This window comes from Solanum lycopersicum, chromosome 3 (genome assembly GCF_036512215.1).
Source record: "Solanum lycopersicum chromosome 3, SLM_r2.1".
NCBI classification, from domain to species: domain Eukaryota; kingdom Viridiplantae; phylum Streptophyta; class Magnoliopsida; order Solanales; family Solanaceae; genus Solanum; species Solanum lycopersicum.
In genome coordinates, this window is record NC_090802.1 from 30,425,831 (window position 1) to 30,442,684 (window position 16,854).

Sequence of the window (16,854 nt, forward strand, 5' to 3'; positions counted from 1 at the left end):
TGACAACTTATGCAAATTGATTACTTAATTTTCTTTCTATAAATATCAAAGTTAATATTGACTGGTAAATTCTATCTAATATAATATTATATTTAGTAATTCTCTTTTTCAGAGAGGATTTTAGAAACGATTGACACCCTCATTTTTGAAGACTTAGGAGACGTAAATTTTCTAAATTACTTGATTTTCGTATTCCTTCCGCAAATCACTCTCGTAAAATTCTCAGATTATACAATATGTAATCATTTCATGTGTCTAATCATTAAAGTGACCTGCTAAACATTTGATAATGTTTTAGTCATTGGGCTCGCAAGTCTATGAATTCAAAGAACACGAGACTCTTATAATAATCATATTATACACACTAAAGTAACATTGAAAGATTATGTAGTACTTGTTATATTTTGAAGATGATCTTTTATCATTGCATGTTCAAGCCAGTTACCTTGTCTTTCAGTTCCCAGTAAAATGACTTAAATGGAAATCAATCAGCTTTATCCTTAAATGAGATTAGGGGAATTGTGATTAAAATAATTCTAATGGACATGCATTTATAATCAGGAAGAGATTTAGCCGTTTGAAATATGTCAATTTTATTATTTTGAAAATTTTCAAATCATGTAATGTGGATTTACATCAAGATTTAGGTGATACAAATAAAATTTACGAAAACTAATGGCATGTCTGCAAGTTTTGTAACAGTTGCATTTATGAAAGGAAAAGTGAAGAAGAATAAGAAATCTCTCGAATGGTATCCAAGAGTTCTTATGAGCATTTAAATTTGATAATGGAAATATATAAATGTTTTGTACAAAGGTAATAGTTTCGTGTATTAATTTTCAACACTAAAGGTTGGGATCCCAAATTTACATCGTGTGGAGCTACATACATTTGTGTGTACTCAAAACAAAACAAGATCCTACTTTACCTTACAAAGAACCTAATATATATATATATATATATATATATATATATATATATATATATATATCAGTTATGGGATCATCTACATACTCCGAATTGTACCAATAACAAAAAGTGATTATGCAATTCATTTTTATTATGTGTAAAGGACTAATAATACTCTCAAAACATCTCATCTTTCTCTCCTTCCATATGGTCCACCAAATCACTACTGGGACAATTCTCCATATACTTTGGTGATCTATATTGCCACTATCTTCATTGTTCCAGCTTTCTATAGCCTGACTTGCCCTTTGTGGCATGGTCCAATTTGTGCCCCTGAAAATGGTAAATAAGTGTCACAATTGTCTAACCACCTTGCAATGAAGAAACAAATGGTTGATATTCTGTGCCTGTTCCTCAAGAAAAACATCTAGGACACACATGTATTCCCCTTTTCATTAGATTCTCCTACGGTAGTACCGCCTCTTTAACTACCAACCAAGTAAAGACTGCCACCTTATATGGAATTTTGACTTTCCAGATAAGCTTCCAAGGCAAAAATCTGAGTTGAGTCCCAATTTGATTTAGGTTCTTGTAGGCAGAGTTAACTGTGAAGATACCTTTGCTGTGATGGATCCACCTAACCGTGTCTTCTCCATCTTTGAATCCTCCAAAATTGTCCAAGGTGCCATAAAATTCAACTACTTTTTATCTTAACAAATATATTATACGACAAAGGGTCAAATATACCCCTAGTTATACTTTTGGGCTAAATATACCCCTCCCTTTATACTTTTGCGTTAAATATACCCTTATGACTAACAGAGGACACGTGAATGACTGAGATTAAATGAACTATTCAATTTGAAATAAAACAATTAGGATACGACCCGCCCGCCCGCCCCAATAAGTTAACCCTACTAAATACAGAAAAATGTATGCTCTCTATGATACGGGATAGTCAAAACGAGAAACACTAAATATATATCAATTTTTTTTATCAATTATCATGAATTCGATAGAACAAAAAATGAACTATTGTCGCAGCCTTATAATGTTGGGAAAAAGGTCAAAAATGCCCCTCAACTTTGGTTTATTGTTTGGTTTTACCCTCGCCGTTAAAATGAAGTTGAATTTACCCCTCCCGTTATAAATTCACCAAAATTGCCCCTTATTTGATGAAATCCCTTAAATTGACCCAAATTAACTCGATTTTTTTTAAGAAAATAATTCCCATTTTAAACCTAATGCCCCGACCCATTTAACCTAACACTCATTATCCTTTACCCATTACACTAAGAGAACATAAGATTCTATTCCTTCTAAGTAATCAACTGCTGGAATAAGCCTCGGAGATCCAACGTCTATGCAAAATCACCAAAATCATCCACCACACCATCAAGCTTAACTTCTGCAAAACAGCACACCTTGGCCCTTACCAATTACCATCAATCTCAATATGGCAATCTTCGTCCCTACACAGCCTCCCACCCATCGGATAAAATGACAGCCTCCCACCCTTCAAATAAAACGATAGTAAGGCTTTGCTTAATACCTCCTTATGCACCTTCCGGTCAAAAAAGTTTGGAGATCATGTTAGCCTATAGAAATAAACACTGGTATCTGGATATTAAGTACCACCAACACCAAATTATAGTTCCAAAATCTCAGTTGCGGTGTCTTCATCACCGGCTACACCATCTTGATTTTCCCATAGAGTTCCACAATCTCAGTTGCACTGTCTCAGTCACCGTCCACACCATCGTCGATTTTGCCACCTCGTATTCATCATTGATCAATCAACTCTATTTTTGAAATGAAGAAAACACAAAATTTTCTCTAAAATTACCGACCAAAATTACAAATTATTTATTTTCAGTTTACCCGCTAATGAGATATGCTAGCAATTTTCATTATTAAATATCCATTAGCATAAGAAAATGAAATTAACTCAATAGAAAATGACTTACCTTGTGAGGAGAAGGAGCATGATATTGTAGTGGAGCTTTTTTGCCTCTTAGTTATGGGTTTTAACTGATAATAGGGTGTTTCAACTGAGGAAGGAGAGGAAGGGTAGAGATCTAGATTTTGGTTTTTAATTTGGGATGAGTCTGTGGGTCAATCCGGACTAAAAGAGAAATTGGGTTATTTTAATTGAAATTGGATATTTCTTGTTTATTTGGGTTTTCCATTCATTGAGGGGTACAAATGATAAGTATGGTGAAGGCGAGAGCAAAAATAACTTCATTTTAATGGATAGGGTAAAGTCGAATAATAAACTAAAGTTGAGGGGTATTTTTGACCCTTTTCCCTATAATGGTTCTTCTTCTTGGACTCGAGCATGACGTATGCAATACAGATGCTCAAGAAGTAGATGACTGCCACTGGAACATATGCATGAATGAGAATTGCATATTCTTGAGGTAGAAAATACTTATGAACAAAATGATCGCTGTCAAGAATAGGCAGAATGATGACCCAGAAGGTATAATATTTGAAAAGGGATAAACTATTCAATTTTAAAACTAGCCCAACTCGGTCAACTAACTCCACCGAAACTCATCTTCTTGTGCCGCTTGAAAAGTTCGAATCTTGGTGTTGAAGATTTTTGTTCTTCAGAGCATAAAGAACGTCATTTTCTGTAAGTACATTCTCTATCTTGGCAAGTCATGTAAAACATATTAGTTAGTTGCTCTTTATAATCTCAATAAGTTCATACAGTTTGAATCTCATGGTAAAATGTTCAAACAAAATATCTCGATTTTCCTTTGAGAGAGATGTTGATCAAACATGAAGCAACAATGTAGCAACATTTGTTTCATAGCTAAGGTGCAACAACTATATGTAAAAGATAAGTTGTTTTACATATATCAAATTATATGTAACAAACCCAATAAAAAGAGCACACAAAATTATAATAAATGTCTTCATCTTCTTCACTTTATTTTCCAATATCCTTGATTCGTTTACTTCAAAATTGGTTCAAACCTTCATTGCATCCACTTTTCCTTCAAGTTCATACTTTCAATCATAATTTCGTCCAACGTCGGGTTCAAAGTATCAACTTTAATCGTAGCCGCATTCAATTGAGAAATGATACCTTTGATCAATACTGTTTGCGAAGCAGAGGCGCAAACATTGCTGGAGTGCAGGAACTCAGTCGCCCATTAGGTTTTTTTGGTAGGAAGACAAATTGGGTGGGTTAGAATTACATATTAAGTCAGATTAACTTATTGGGTGGGGGGAGGGGGGGTCATATCTGGATTTGTTTATTTTAAATTGAATAGTTCATTTAATCTCAGCCGTCCATGTGTCCTCTGTTTGTCATAAGGGTATACTTAACCCGAAAGTATAACGAGAGGGGTATATTTAGCCCAAAAGTATAATTAGGGGTATACTTAAACTATTTCATGTAGTACATGGGTATATTTGAGGCTTTGCCGAATATTATTTGCCTACAATTGTTAACGAATAATTATGGATATGTTTCTGAAACATTGAGCATCCAAGAACATATAGACTCTTCTAAAAATCAATTCAAGTAGTTTAGAAATAAAATTTATAAAGAAAAATGTGAAAGTAAATTCACAAAGAACATTAACATCGTACCTTTAAGAAAGTGTAATAAAAGTGGTTCTTTGTCTCATCAATATATTAAGCAGATCAACATGAGTTACTATTATATAGTATACCAATATTTATCTTTTTTGGTTTAAAAATTAGTAAATTACATAAAGTTACGTATGAACAATCAAGGCTCCATATGTTTCCTCACTATCAAATATTGAGATTTGAGAACATATAGAAAGTAAAGAGAAAAGAAGCGACTTATAACATAGTGGATAGATTTTCGGATAAAATTGAAAAGTTATTGTTGGCACCTAATTTGACCCTCCTTGATAATAATTAAACATCGAGCTTCCTAAATTCGAAAGATTTGAAATGACTAATTTTTTTTAATAAATTTCAAAATACTTTTCAAATTACTTTTAATTAATTTATCATTTTTATAATTTTTAAGCAATATGTGTGTTTTATATAATTTTGTATACAATTAATATATTTTATAAATATTTCGAAACTTATCTCAAAAAGACTTTAAGTCTAGTAAGTATTTTATTAAATTATTTTAGTAAATTTTGGTTATAATTTAGAATCGTTAGTTTACAATTAATTTTATCATTTTATTTCATTAAGATTTAGAAGCTTGTTAATGAATTAATATTAATTTGTATTATTTAAATTTAAGTCGACTTCGTTAATTTTAGTCAATTTGGCTATTTCTTAAACTCAAGATCCAACCGATCCTTGACCTCCTCACCTTAAACCCATTAAAGAAACCAAACTTTGGGCCTTTTCTAATTCTTCCAGTAGACCAACTATTTGCCAACTTTAACCCAGCTCAAATCCCTTTTCATCGAGTCGATCCAGTCCAATTTCACAATGAGCCAACCCATTTTTAATTAATTTCAGCCCACTCATACTCCAAACTTTCCAAACCACCTCTTTTTCAATCTTCTTTGAACCCATCTTTTAAATTAACCCAACCCGATTTCTTTTCCTTTTCTAATCCCAACTATTCCAGCATTCCCAACATGAACGATCCCAGCAGCGACACACGCGACAGAGCAACAATACATGCGGGATGATACACAATGATTTCAACGGCATCAACAATGCCAAGAACGGAATTTTCTCCAACGCTTTTAGTTCTAAGCGACGTTTACAATGGCGTGAGTGATTTCTCCTCACTCGCATCACAATACATGGAGTATATAAGCAGTTGTTTGCCCCTCTTCGTTGTCCTCCCCTTGTCCTTGTCTTCGAAGGTTGCAGTAGTAGAAGCACTAGCAAAGCACGAGTTTTCCGTCCTTACAACATTCGGATGAAGACACGTCAAGTATCAAGTACAATGGGAGTCGATCCAGCCTTCTATTATACCTTTCCTCTTCCATAAAAGGTCAAAATTGTCAGAAAAAAATATGTCTGCCGAAAATGAAGAAAGTTTTTGGCATTTTTTAATTTTTTTTGAATTGGTCCCTCTGTCGATTTTTTGTTTCTTCCCCCCGCCCCCCCCCAAAGATAAAAATACCCTAATTCCCCATATATTTATGCATCTCTTCTACTCCATCTAAAGGTTTTTTTAGGGTTTTATTATTTTTTCATTTTTCTCTTCTGGTTTAGAGCTTATTGAAAAATAACCGCTGAGTTATAACATAACAAATACGTCTTAAAGATATATTCTCTTCACTTATTCATTGTTGTAGGGAGTTTGCCGAATTCCGTAAAGTTTTATTTCTGAAATTTGCGATGAAGTCGCGCTCCTTTAATGCTCCTAGTCATCTTTAGTTTGCCACTCCGACGAAGGTAAATCTGTATCTTTCTTATCTCTCGCTTGTTGTTTTTTATTGGTATATGTGAAGCCAGATTCTAGTTGCCTTTGAAGCCATATGTGCTCGCGTTTTAATCTCCACTATATTTTGACTGCCTTGATGAGTTTTCTGCATAAATTTTTTCTAATAAAAGTAAAAATAAAAAATAATAAAAAAGATAATAATATAAAGTATGAGAATGTAAGGTTGTCCAGATTCATGGTCATTCACTGCTTCATTTCTTCGTCTACTCACAATGTTAACTTCAAATGTTTTTTGAATCGATCTAAGATTGAGTGGTCATTTTCTGTGATGTTCTAGTTTTAATTTAATGGCTCATTTTTTTATGGCTTACTACTTGAATGCTTCTTGCACAATCTTCTCCATTTGTTTTGACAAATATGATTTGTGCAACATGAGTTCCTTTATGTCTCACCCTTCCTTTCTCTATAGCTTGTTATGATCCTAATGATATTGAAGTGGTTATTTCATGTCGGTCCTCTCATTGATTTTATTTGTAAAAAATATGTGATTAGTGCTAGTTTTAGTAACTTTGTCGTCCTACATGTTAACAACTAACTATTGCACCTGCCACTGTTCGTTTTATCTACTTTGTTCCGTTGAGTCATTATTAGGTGTAGATTTTATTTCCCATTCTTTAGAATCTATATTAGATGGTAAACTGTTAAAATCCATGTTTAAGTCTAGTTGCTTGAACTCGATCCATGAAACAAGGGTTAACAAGAGATTTTCGAATTTTGTCGCCTCTCTCTCTCTCTTACTAGTCCGAGATTGTTTCATCTTAGCAATATTTAGTTGCATATGCAGTTATTTTATCATCTTGATTTCGCTTATGGGTAAGAACCTCAAAATCAATCTACATAATATGTTTTATAGTAGTGTATAATTGTGACACTGATAGTTCACTGAATTTCCTTGTAATATGTTTCTTTTTTTCTTTGTGCTTATTTCTGCAACTTTTGGTGGTCTCTGTATATTTGAGTTTAATACACATGAGTTTCAAGTTTTGTTTTTGGTGTTAAGCATTTGTGTCTTATTACAAATGTGAGACTCTAAGTTTTGGTGTGACCTATGAAAATTTCCGCTTTAAATCCACGATTACTTGTCTTCCCTGTTAAGTCATGTAGTAATATTTCTTTAGTGCAAAGTTTGAACTTTTTTGGTTGATTCAACTTGTCTATTTTCGATTTGCTGTGAGAGTTAAAACATCATTGGAAGTCATCTGAAAGAGGAGAATTGTCTTGTTGGTGATTCTTTACCATTTTCACATTAACACTAACTTTAGTGAAATTGTAAGTTTGGCATGTCAATTTCCCTTTATCTTTATTCTTTTATTTATTTATTTCTTTCTTTTAATTATCCTTTTAAGTCCTTTTCCTGGAGATGTATTGCTATTTCGTTTTTCTTTTATGAATTACTATGCTTATCACTCATGTATTTGTATTTATTTGCATTTTATTTGTCCGAGTTCACTATGAGCTCTCCTTTCCTCCTTTGCATTTCGAGATAAGACCACGATGGCTCAATTTCCCTTTTCTGAGTCAACTAGCCGCTAAATCTGATGAACAGGCTACGAAGTCAAAGAACTTGATGATTTTGGGCCAAGAAGCCCAAATTTATTTTTTTCTAAATTCTGTATTTTGCTGTTTTGGGCCTAAGCCCTTGTTGCCTTCTCATTTACTTATTATTATCTGGTTACCTTAGGAAGGTACTATCTAAACGGGCGAAAGCCCCAAAAATAAATGTGTCCAAATACCAGTCCAGATAGACAAACACTAGATTTGGACCCAACTCACTCTCTTTCCCTTTTTGGTTTTCGTCTATTTGCTTGTTTAATTATCGTTAGTTTTAGGGTTAAAAAGTTTAAATCCTAGCAAGATGCTATTTTTCTAACAATTTAAATAAATAAATCAAGTCTAAATAGAATTAAAATAATTTTTTCAAGCCAAATTTCACTTAGATAATTAGGATGATATTTCACTTTCTTTTAAGGAGTTCGAATAAACTTGAATCTAGTCAAAGTAATTTTAAGCCAAACATTTTAGTTGTCGGAAAACCGTATTAACACTTATTTTAGGTGTTTTAAACACCTTCCTAAAATACAAATAAGAACCCCAAAACCCCCTTAAAGATTTTTTCATTAGATTATTGTTTTAATCTTTTGAAAAAAATAATAATAAAAAAAGAAAAGGTTTCTTGATTTTCCTAAAATTAAGTGGTGACTCTAAAACCAAGTCTAAAAAACATAAAATATTTTTTACAAAATAAAAACAGAATGATGACGCTGCTGGGGATTTGAATGGTTCTAACCCTAAAACTAACTTATTTAGCTATGTGTAATTATCTGTTTACTTGTTTTATTAATCGTATTCTTAAACTGTTGCATTTCATGGCATCGACTCCGCCAAACGCCAAATACAATACATTAAGACAAAGGGGGTTAAGTGGCTTACCACGGCTGCCCTTCAGAAAACACAAGTCCCTTTTTGAAAGTAATAAACGAATAATTGGCTTGCTATCATCCAACGTCCTTTATTAATCTTCACCCCATTGTTTGTCCGACTTGGGTAACTGTCATTTCTAAACTAATTCTAGTCAACCTAGGGTAGAGAAAAACCAAATCCAAATCCAAATCTAAGTATTAGTCTAAGATGTCTTAATACCCAAGGTGTATTAAGTCCATTAGTGAAACCACCAAAATCATGTCCAAGGTCTCTGATCTAACGACATACCATATTATTTGACATTTGAATGATGTATGTGTGGAAATCTAATTTGGAGGCGGGGAAACTTAACAGTGTGTTGTTTTGTAGGTATAGATCATTTTCCTAAGTTTGACATGGTTGTGGAAACACCACTTTTACTCAAGATGTGCTATAACGTCCTTGACGGGGATCACAGAAGAACCCTCAACAAAGATGTGGGTGCCCCTAACTGAACTAATCAACATGACTCGTTGACCTGAACTCATTGAAGTCCTCACAGGGTATTGGGATAACAAAAAAATGGTGTTACGATTTGGAACTGTGAAAATTATCCCAACAATTGAGGAAATTCGAGACTGTATCGACACAGTTGGTATAAGACTAGAAAGAAGAGTAAGAAAACAAGAAAACATCTTGATCCCTAACTAGCCTTCTGTCGAAGATATTACAAACTGGCTTGGATTGGGAAAGCACTACGCTTACTGGGCCAAAAAATCTAGTGTATGATTTGTGGACCTCTATGTTAGATTCGAGAATGAGAGCTTTTATGTAAACTACAATAAAGAGTTTAGAGTTACCTACAAGAAATGGAATGAAATCCGACCTTTAGCGTTCACTGTCGCGCTATTGGGCATTATAGTTTTTCCACACGGCCCGAGCCAAAGTATCAACACTCGAGTGATAATTTTGCACACTTTATTCGACGAGCATCAAAATTTAGCATAAGTGAAGTATTATCCCATTGATCCTGTCATCTTATCGGACATGTATCGAACTTGGGGAAATTGCAAAGAGGGTCATCGCTATTTTCAAGGTTGTAACCTGCTCCTCCAATGGTGGACTCAAAATTTGCATACCCTTGATTATAGGAACACTCTCAGGGATTTGAACGATATGCTATTTTGGGCAAATCTGGAAAATTTAAAGACTAGATCCAGTCCCATACAGTTGTCGCACTGTGAAGATAAAAAGGCCAAAGTTGTGATCGAGCTAAGATAGGGTAAAACGGGAATCCCAAGAAACACACGCCAAATTTCTAAAAAATCAATGTGCTCTCGAGAATACAACTCTGGAATTGGAAAGATTGAGACGCAGTTTTGATGAGCTTAAATTATGAGTTAAAGGAAAAGATAGAGGGGATCAATATGAGGATTGGGAAGAAAAAGGACGCCAGAGCGAGGGTTACTTGCTGATACTAAGATACACGTTCCAGCAATACAAGACGACATAGTAAAGCAGCCTAGAAGCAGGTACATCAAGAAGGGTGTAGTGTATCTCTCCCCTGTGTGAGTTTTTATATATGTATTTCTGTCATTATCAGCCCCTACTTAGGCTTGTCTTTCTTGTATTTCGGTATGTTTTTCAAATGACCACTACGTGGGCTCGCCTTTTATATTTTGGTTCCTTTTTCCTTTTTGAACATTAACTATTATATGTGGAATTTGCTTGAGGAATAATTAAATGGTTCAATTCCACATGTACATCTTTCAAATATGCTAGGCCTACCCTTGGCACAAAAGGTTCCCCCACATATTAGGTAGCGATATATGTTCTTTAATTGTTTATGTGATATGTTCTTTTGAAGAAGACGTTAACCCTCTCCTTGTCAAAAATTCCAAGAAAATATATACAAGTCACTATTAAAAATGTCCGACCAAATTTCTCGAGTCTTAAGTTTCTAAACCAAAAGTAAACTCCTAGTACCCAAATCTTAAACATTACTTTATCATCTCAGGAAAGTTAAAATCACATCTATGGATAAGGGGAAGAACATCAAGATTGAACAAACCGAGAGGATCTACAGTTGCTTGAATAGACGCTCCAAGAGACTATGGTAAAAAGGTTTGAGGTAGAGGTCACCGCCGCGGACTTTAAAACCTCAAGCACGCCACTAGAAAAGGAGTTGACGTATAAGATATAGAGGCGCGCTATGCTGGATGAAGAGATGGTCGACATATGGAGGCTATGCGGAAAGTAAAATCCCCTATATAACACACTCTTCGCCCCTGAAAATATTAAGTATGAGATAATGGAAGAAGATTCTGGGAAGGAGCACACCATGAGCTTCCTTTCCAAAGACGTCTTACAGAAGAGGACCAGAAAGTCACTTTTGAGTTATATCTTCAGGCAAATCGAATCAGGATGGAATTCATTTCGTACGCCCTTTTTTATGAGCATTTTTAGGCTACGGATATTATGGAACCTAGAAAGGGAATCACCTCCTTAGCGGGATCGGAGGATTGAAAAACCTGTGTGTATCATCCCAACCAGAAGGGGAACACGATAGAAGAGTGTGTGGAGTTTAAGACCGCAGCCCGCTACTTGCTCGATGATGACTTAGCCCTGAACATGTAGGCTGACAACATTATCATTGCGTGTGATGAACCAAGGTTCAACAAATCGGTCACTGAAAAGACTGAGTTCTACTGTTGCTCCGTCACACCTTTCAAGAAAATAATACTGGAGATCTACTTACAGTTGGTTCGAAAAGGGGTCTTTGTCCCTCTATATAAGGACGTAAAAGTGTTATATTCCCTTGGAAATAATGTTCGAAAGCGTTGAACCCTATCACCAAGCCACTGATCATAGCATTGAAAAGTGCCTTGAATTTTGCCACGACGCGGAATCCATTGTCAACAGGGGAAATATTCAAGTTGAGTTTGTTCCCCATGACTAATGCTACAACAAGGAGAAGATTGACTAAGATGGAGTCACCTTTATCTTTAGAAGCTTTACCATTTGTTTTTCAATTTCCTTGTAACCGTTGAGAATGAATGAATGAAAACAAGTCTTTATTTTTGGAATCAAATTAAGTAGGGCATGAATTCTCTGTGTGAGATACGTAGGCATCCTTTCAAGGCACGACCCCTATCTTTCAAAATTTTCATTCTCCCTATTCATTCTACAAGGGAATGTGAGGTCTAGATCAATGGATGTCAAAAGATGCAGCAACAAGACCATAACTCAACGTGATTTAACCTTTTTGAGATACTCTCAAATTAAAACAAGCAAATTTCTCCTTGTTCAAAAAAAAGTCCCCCATTACTCGTGGGTAAACATGTTCTAAAACAAAGGGACTTTGTTTGTTTATATGCTCTCTGTGTGATATTCTTCATTATGCATGTGAATTCAAACTAACAAATTTGCCTCTATGTTATTTTCTTTCTACAAGTAGTTAAATACTGGTTTGTTATGATAAAACGGGCTGATCATCCCTATTTCACTAGATCCAAAGGCCCTACAGATTCCTTTCCCGACCAAAGTTCACATAAAGGAAAAGTAGAGATGGGTGACAACAATGAAGAAATCAGCATGACTGACATTGTGTTAGCTCAACCTGCCATTGTAGATCAGGATGAACTGATCATGCAACTGATGCAATAGATTGTCGAAATGAGGGTTTACATGTAGAGGAGACAAGATCTGTCTCCACCGAGTTCTACTTCCAATGCTTCGACAGATGGAAGGACTCTATTGTACTTTCCCTCTTTTTCTAACATGGAACAAGCTCAGAACCCACCTTCTACTCTTGCTCAAAACCCTTCAGTCATAGACTTAACCATGAAGAACCCTCACTACGCCTCAACCTCCTATCGGACTCCACCCTCTCCTCAAAACAACAATCCTCAAATGCCACCCCCCCTCAAAATACCAACTACCAAACAACTCTACCCCACAAAACCAAAACACATATAACCCCCAAATGCCCATCCATCACCAAAATCAACAGACCAGTCCCCGAACATCCCCTCAAAACTATCAAACCACCCAAAATGCTGCAAGTTCATTCGTCGCTTTACCACTACCCCAAAAACTACTTTTAGAATCCCTGTTCCCAATGAAAACAACGTGAATGGTTTTGAGCTCGACCACTATGAGGAACATGAAAGGGAGTGGAGGTCGAAAGAAGAGGTCGTGAAGATAGACATAAAAGAGGAGATTCGAAGGGCATTGAAAGAGTTGCAATGTAATCCTGATGTCGCCGGTCTGAACTATGAGGATTTATGCATTTATCAGAATTTGTACCTAGCAAAAGGATTCAAGATGCCAAAATTTGGCACTTTTGGAGAAATAGGGAACCCCTTAGAGCATCTAAGGGTCTACTCTGACCAACTCGTGGGAGTTGTTAGAGATGAGGTTCTGCTGATATGGCTCTTTAGCCGAAGTCTAAGCAGGGAGACTCTGGAGTGGTTTACGTCTCACGAAAAAAGACAGTGGCCTAGTTGGAATGCCATGGCTAAGGATTTCATAGAACGATTTGCTTATAATGTGGAAATTGTTCCTGATTGTTATTCCATAGAAAAGATGAAGCAGAAATCCAATGAATGCTACAGAGAGTTTTCATATAGATGACAAAAAAAAAGACGGCTAGAGTTCGGCCTCCTATGTTTGTAAAGGAGATTGTTGAAGTATTGTGCGGGTTTAGGAACCCGAGTAGTATGACAGAATCATGCTGCTCGTTGGAGCAAAGTTTGCCAAGATAATTAATGTAGGTGACACTATCAAAGATGGATTAAGAATCAAGAAGATTGCCTGGTTGCTGCCTCGCCCGAATCATCGAGGTTGTTAAAAAAAAGAAAAAGATGTCTCTGTTATCTCTTATGAGGGGAAGAAGACCCCAAGGAGATCCTCATCGTCCCAAGGTCTGTCTCGACCTTCATAGAGTTCATACATGCTTGTTATAGACAAGCTGATTATAAAGTACCCCTCCTCCCAGTTATCAAAATACTCCCCTTCCCAATTATCAAACTTCACCCTCTATCTACAAAAATTACCCTACATCTTACCAAACTCCATCTCATCATTAACAAAGCATTGTTCCCAACTCTGCCAACGCGCGGTCAAATTACCGAGAGCACTCCTCGATATATCAAGCCTAAGCTCCAGTTTACCAAAATAACCCCTCCCCCTGAACTACCAAGTTCCATTGCATAATTACAAAAACTAATACCTACCCAAGGTATCAAGCCCCCCATCTTAACGTCTAAAATGATTGTCAGATGCCTCCTCCTCAACAAGGCAACTACGATCCCACTCGTTCCAAATTCAAGAAAAAACCCACCAAAATGATTAACTGCGGCAGGTTATATCCATCCAGTGGGGCCCAAGCCGGTGGATACTAACTCCAGGTTCTACAGACTCGATCAGAAATGTGCATTTAATTTTAACAGCATTGGTCATGATACAGAGGATTATATTAACCTCAACCACAAAATCCAAGACCTGATTGACAAGAAAGTAGTCTCCCTTCAGAATGTCGCGCCCAATGTCAACAGTAATCTTTGCCAAATCATGGGGACGCCACTATCAATATGATAGAGATAGATGACGATTGTTGCGTGACTAAGGTTGTTACTACCCGCAAGTACACCCTAGGAGAAAGGAGCACCCTTGAGTCATTACACAACGTCGTCGACCTCTCGGAGGTCTAAGACCAGCCCTTAGACATCTTTCATTGCATCATAAAAGTGGCAGAAAATTTAAATCATATGATAGAACAATACTTCATATATATATATATATATATATATATATATATATATATATATATGATACCAAAATAAGAAGATGTTTCAAATAGATGTTTCTGAATTAAATAGTGTGGTTTTTTCTTAATGTTGTACAGTCCTACTCAGTACTCCTTCACTCTATCTTGTTCTATTATGTAATTATCATATTATGTTTCTAACTTCCCTCTTTTTTTTATGGACTCTGTCCATTCATGAATCAATTTTTTTTGTTCATCTCTTTCTCTTAGCTTTTGTTCTTAAAATTAATTTTCTTTAACTACACCCCGGATTTGGTCATTCATAGTTCATCCACGAACTTTCGAACTGACCCCACAATTTCCTAGGAATTTACAAGTTAATCCATCAATAATTTTAAGACGCTAAGATACTAACCATATACTAAGTAAAATAGATTCATGATGATATATAAACTTAACAAAATTTAAAATATATAAAACTCATATATTTACATGAACTTAGCACACATAATTTACATATATGGGAAGTTGTACTAGAAACATAAATATGAAACTTACATTATAAGAACAGAGTGAAGTTTCCCTTTCGGGAAACCCGAACGACTTCCAAAATAACTTTTCACAAAACTTGAAATGAAATCTAAGAACCTTTTAAGAGGTTAAACCTCAAAAATGAAATGACCAAATCCGGGGTGTAGTTAAAGAAAATTAATTTTAAGAACAAAAGCTAAGAGAAAGAGATGAACAGTAAAAATAGATTCATGAATGGACAGAGTCCATAAAAAAAGGGAAGTTAGAAACATAATATGATAATTACATAATAGAACAAGATAGAGTGAAGAAGTACTGAGTAGGACTGTACAACATTAAGAAAAAACTACACTATTTAATTCAGAAACATCTATTTGAAACATCTTCTTATTTTGGTATCAGAGCCATAGATCTAAAAGACCTTGTATGAGAAAAGATTATTATTCTAGAAAAACTTTTGCTTATCATAGAACTTTGTTTTATAATAGACAACATTTAAAAATAGTTATACTATATAAAAAATCTTTAGAAAATCATTTATATAATTTAGGATTAAGATTATCCTTAACTTATACATATAAACATTCATTAAATACACTTAGAGAAACTATAATATTATCTCAAAAATAAATTAGTGAAGAAATAAATCAAGTAGAATCTGAAATAAAAGAGTTAATAGAAAGAATAAAAATAATTAAAAATAATCCTTATTATTACAACTCAGTAGGTTAATATATGAGAAGACCATATAAAAATACTAGAGAATATAAAAAAGTTAAAAAATAATTACTAAGTTTATATTTAGAATTAGATAGATAATTAAAAGACATAAAAACAAACAACTCAATAAGCGCTAAAAAAGAAATAAGTAATAGATTAGATCATATATTCTTCTTAGCTCAGAAAAGAAATTAACAAGACATTTTATATCTAGAAAAATCCCAATTAAAATTATTCTATGAAAAATCTTCCTTTTGTTAAAAATATAAGAGTAAAATATTGGATATTATATAGAAATATAAACGAAAAACAAAGACTACAAAAAGAAGCATAGGAACTAGAAGCCTATATATATATTTGTGAAAATGAATTTTTCAAACCAATAGATTTTGAACGTAATATAAATAACGAAGAATATATAAACGGATTAAAGTAAGAAATACAAGGTATTAATACAAGTATTTATAATTGCACTTAAAGGATTAAACAATTTAGAAAAAATTATAAATTAGCTACGTTAGGATAAAATAGCAAAAATAGCTTCCTTAAAAAATATAGAATATTTAGATTTACAAATAACCTCAGAAAAAAGATTCAAGAGAAAAGGAGAAAATATTATTAAGTGTAATTTTGATAGTGGAGAACATAGTCTACACACAGAAGATCCTCAATATAATACTTTAATAGATTTATTAATAAACCTTAGTGAAAAAATTAAGGAACATAATTATAAAATCATACAGATATTAAACGAACAAGAAGAAACTTATAATAGACAAAAACAAATTTTCAATAAGATAGAGGACAATTTAGATCATCTAAAAGAACAGGGAATAGAGTTAACTAAAAAATTAAATAATAAATTAAAAGAAGAAATTAATAGAACTTTAATCATAAAACTACAAGAAATAAAGACAGAATTAGAATCAATAAAAGAAAAAGTTCTTTCATGATATATTTAATAGAAGCAGAAACAAATAAGGAAGCAATAAAATTAATAGAAAAAAGATTAACCCTTCCATCAGATTATAAAGATTTCATCCCATTTTCAAAATCAGATCAAGTTATTATACAACAAAATAATATAATAATATCACTTTTATTACAATTA

At 34.1% G+C, this 16,854-nt stretch overlaps 1 protein-coding gene across 1 annotated transcript; it reads right to left on the bottom strand.

Annotated features, from left to right (window-relative positions):
* Window positions 1–3,150: 3,150 nt before the first annotated feature.
* LOC101243682 (dolichol-phosphate mannose synthase subunit 2-like) lies at window positions 3,151–11,675 on the bottom strand. Its single transcript, XM_026030297.1, has 2 exons — window positions 11,577–11,675; window positions 3,151–3,453 (listed from the first exon to the last, which is right to left on the bottom strand). The coding sequence occupies exons 1-2, from the start codon at window positions 11,673–11,675 to the stop codon at window positions 3,151–3,153; spliced, it is 402 nt and encodes a 133-aa protein (XP_025886082.1).
* Window positions 11,676–16,854: the final 5,179 nt, after the last annotated feature.

Excerpts from the sequence above, each read along its gene's own strand:
- LOC101243682 (XM_026030297.1), bottom strand. The coding sequence starts at position 11,675 with ATGGGGAACAAACTCAACTTGAATATTTCCCCTGTTGACAATGGATTC. Across the intron at positions 3,454-11,576 it reads ATGCTATGATCAGTGGCTTG|TTAGTTGACCGAGTTGGGCT; the intron begins GTGATAGGGTTC and ends GTTTCGGTGGAG.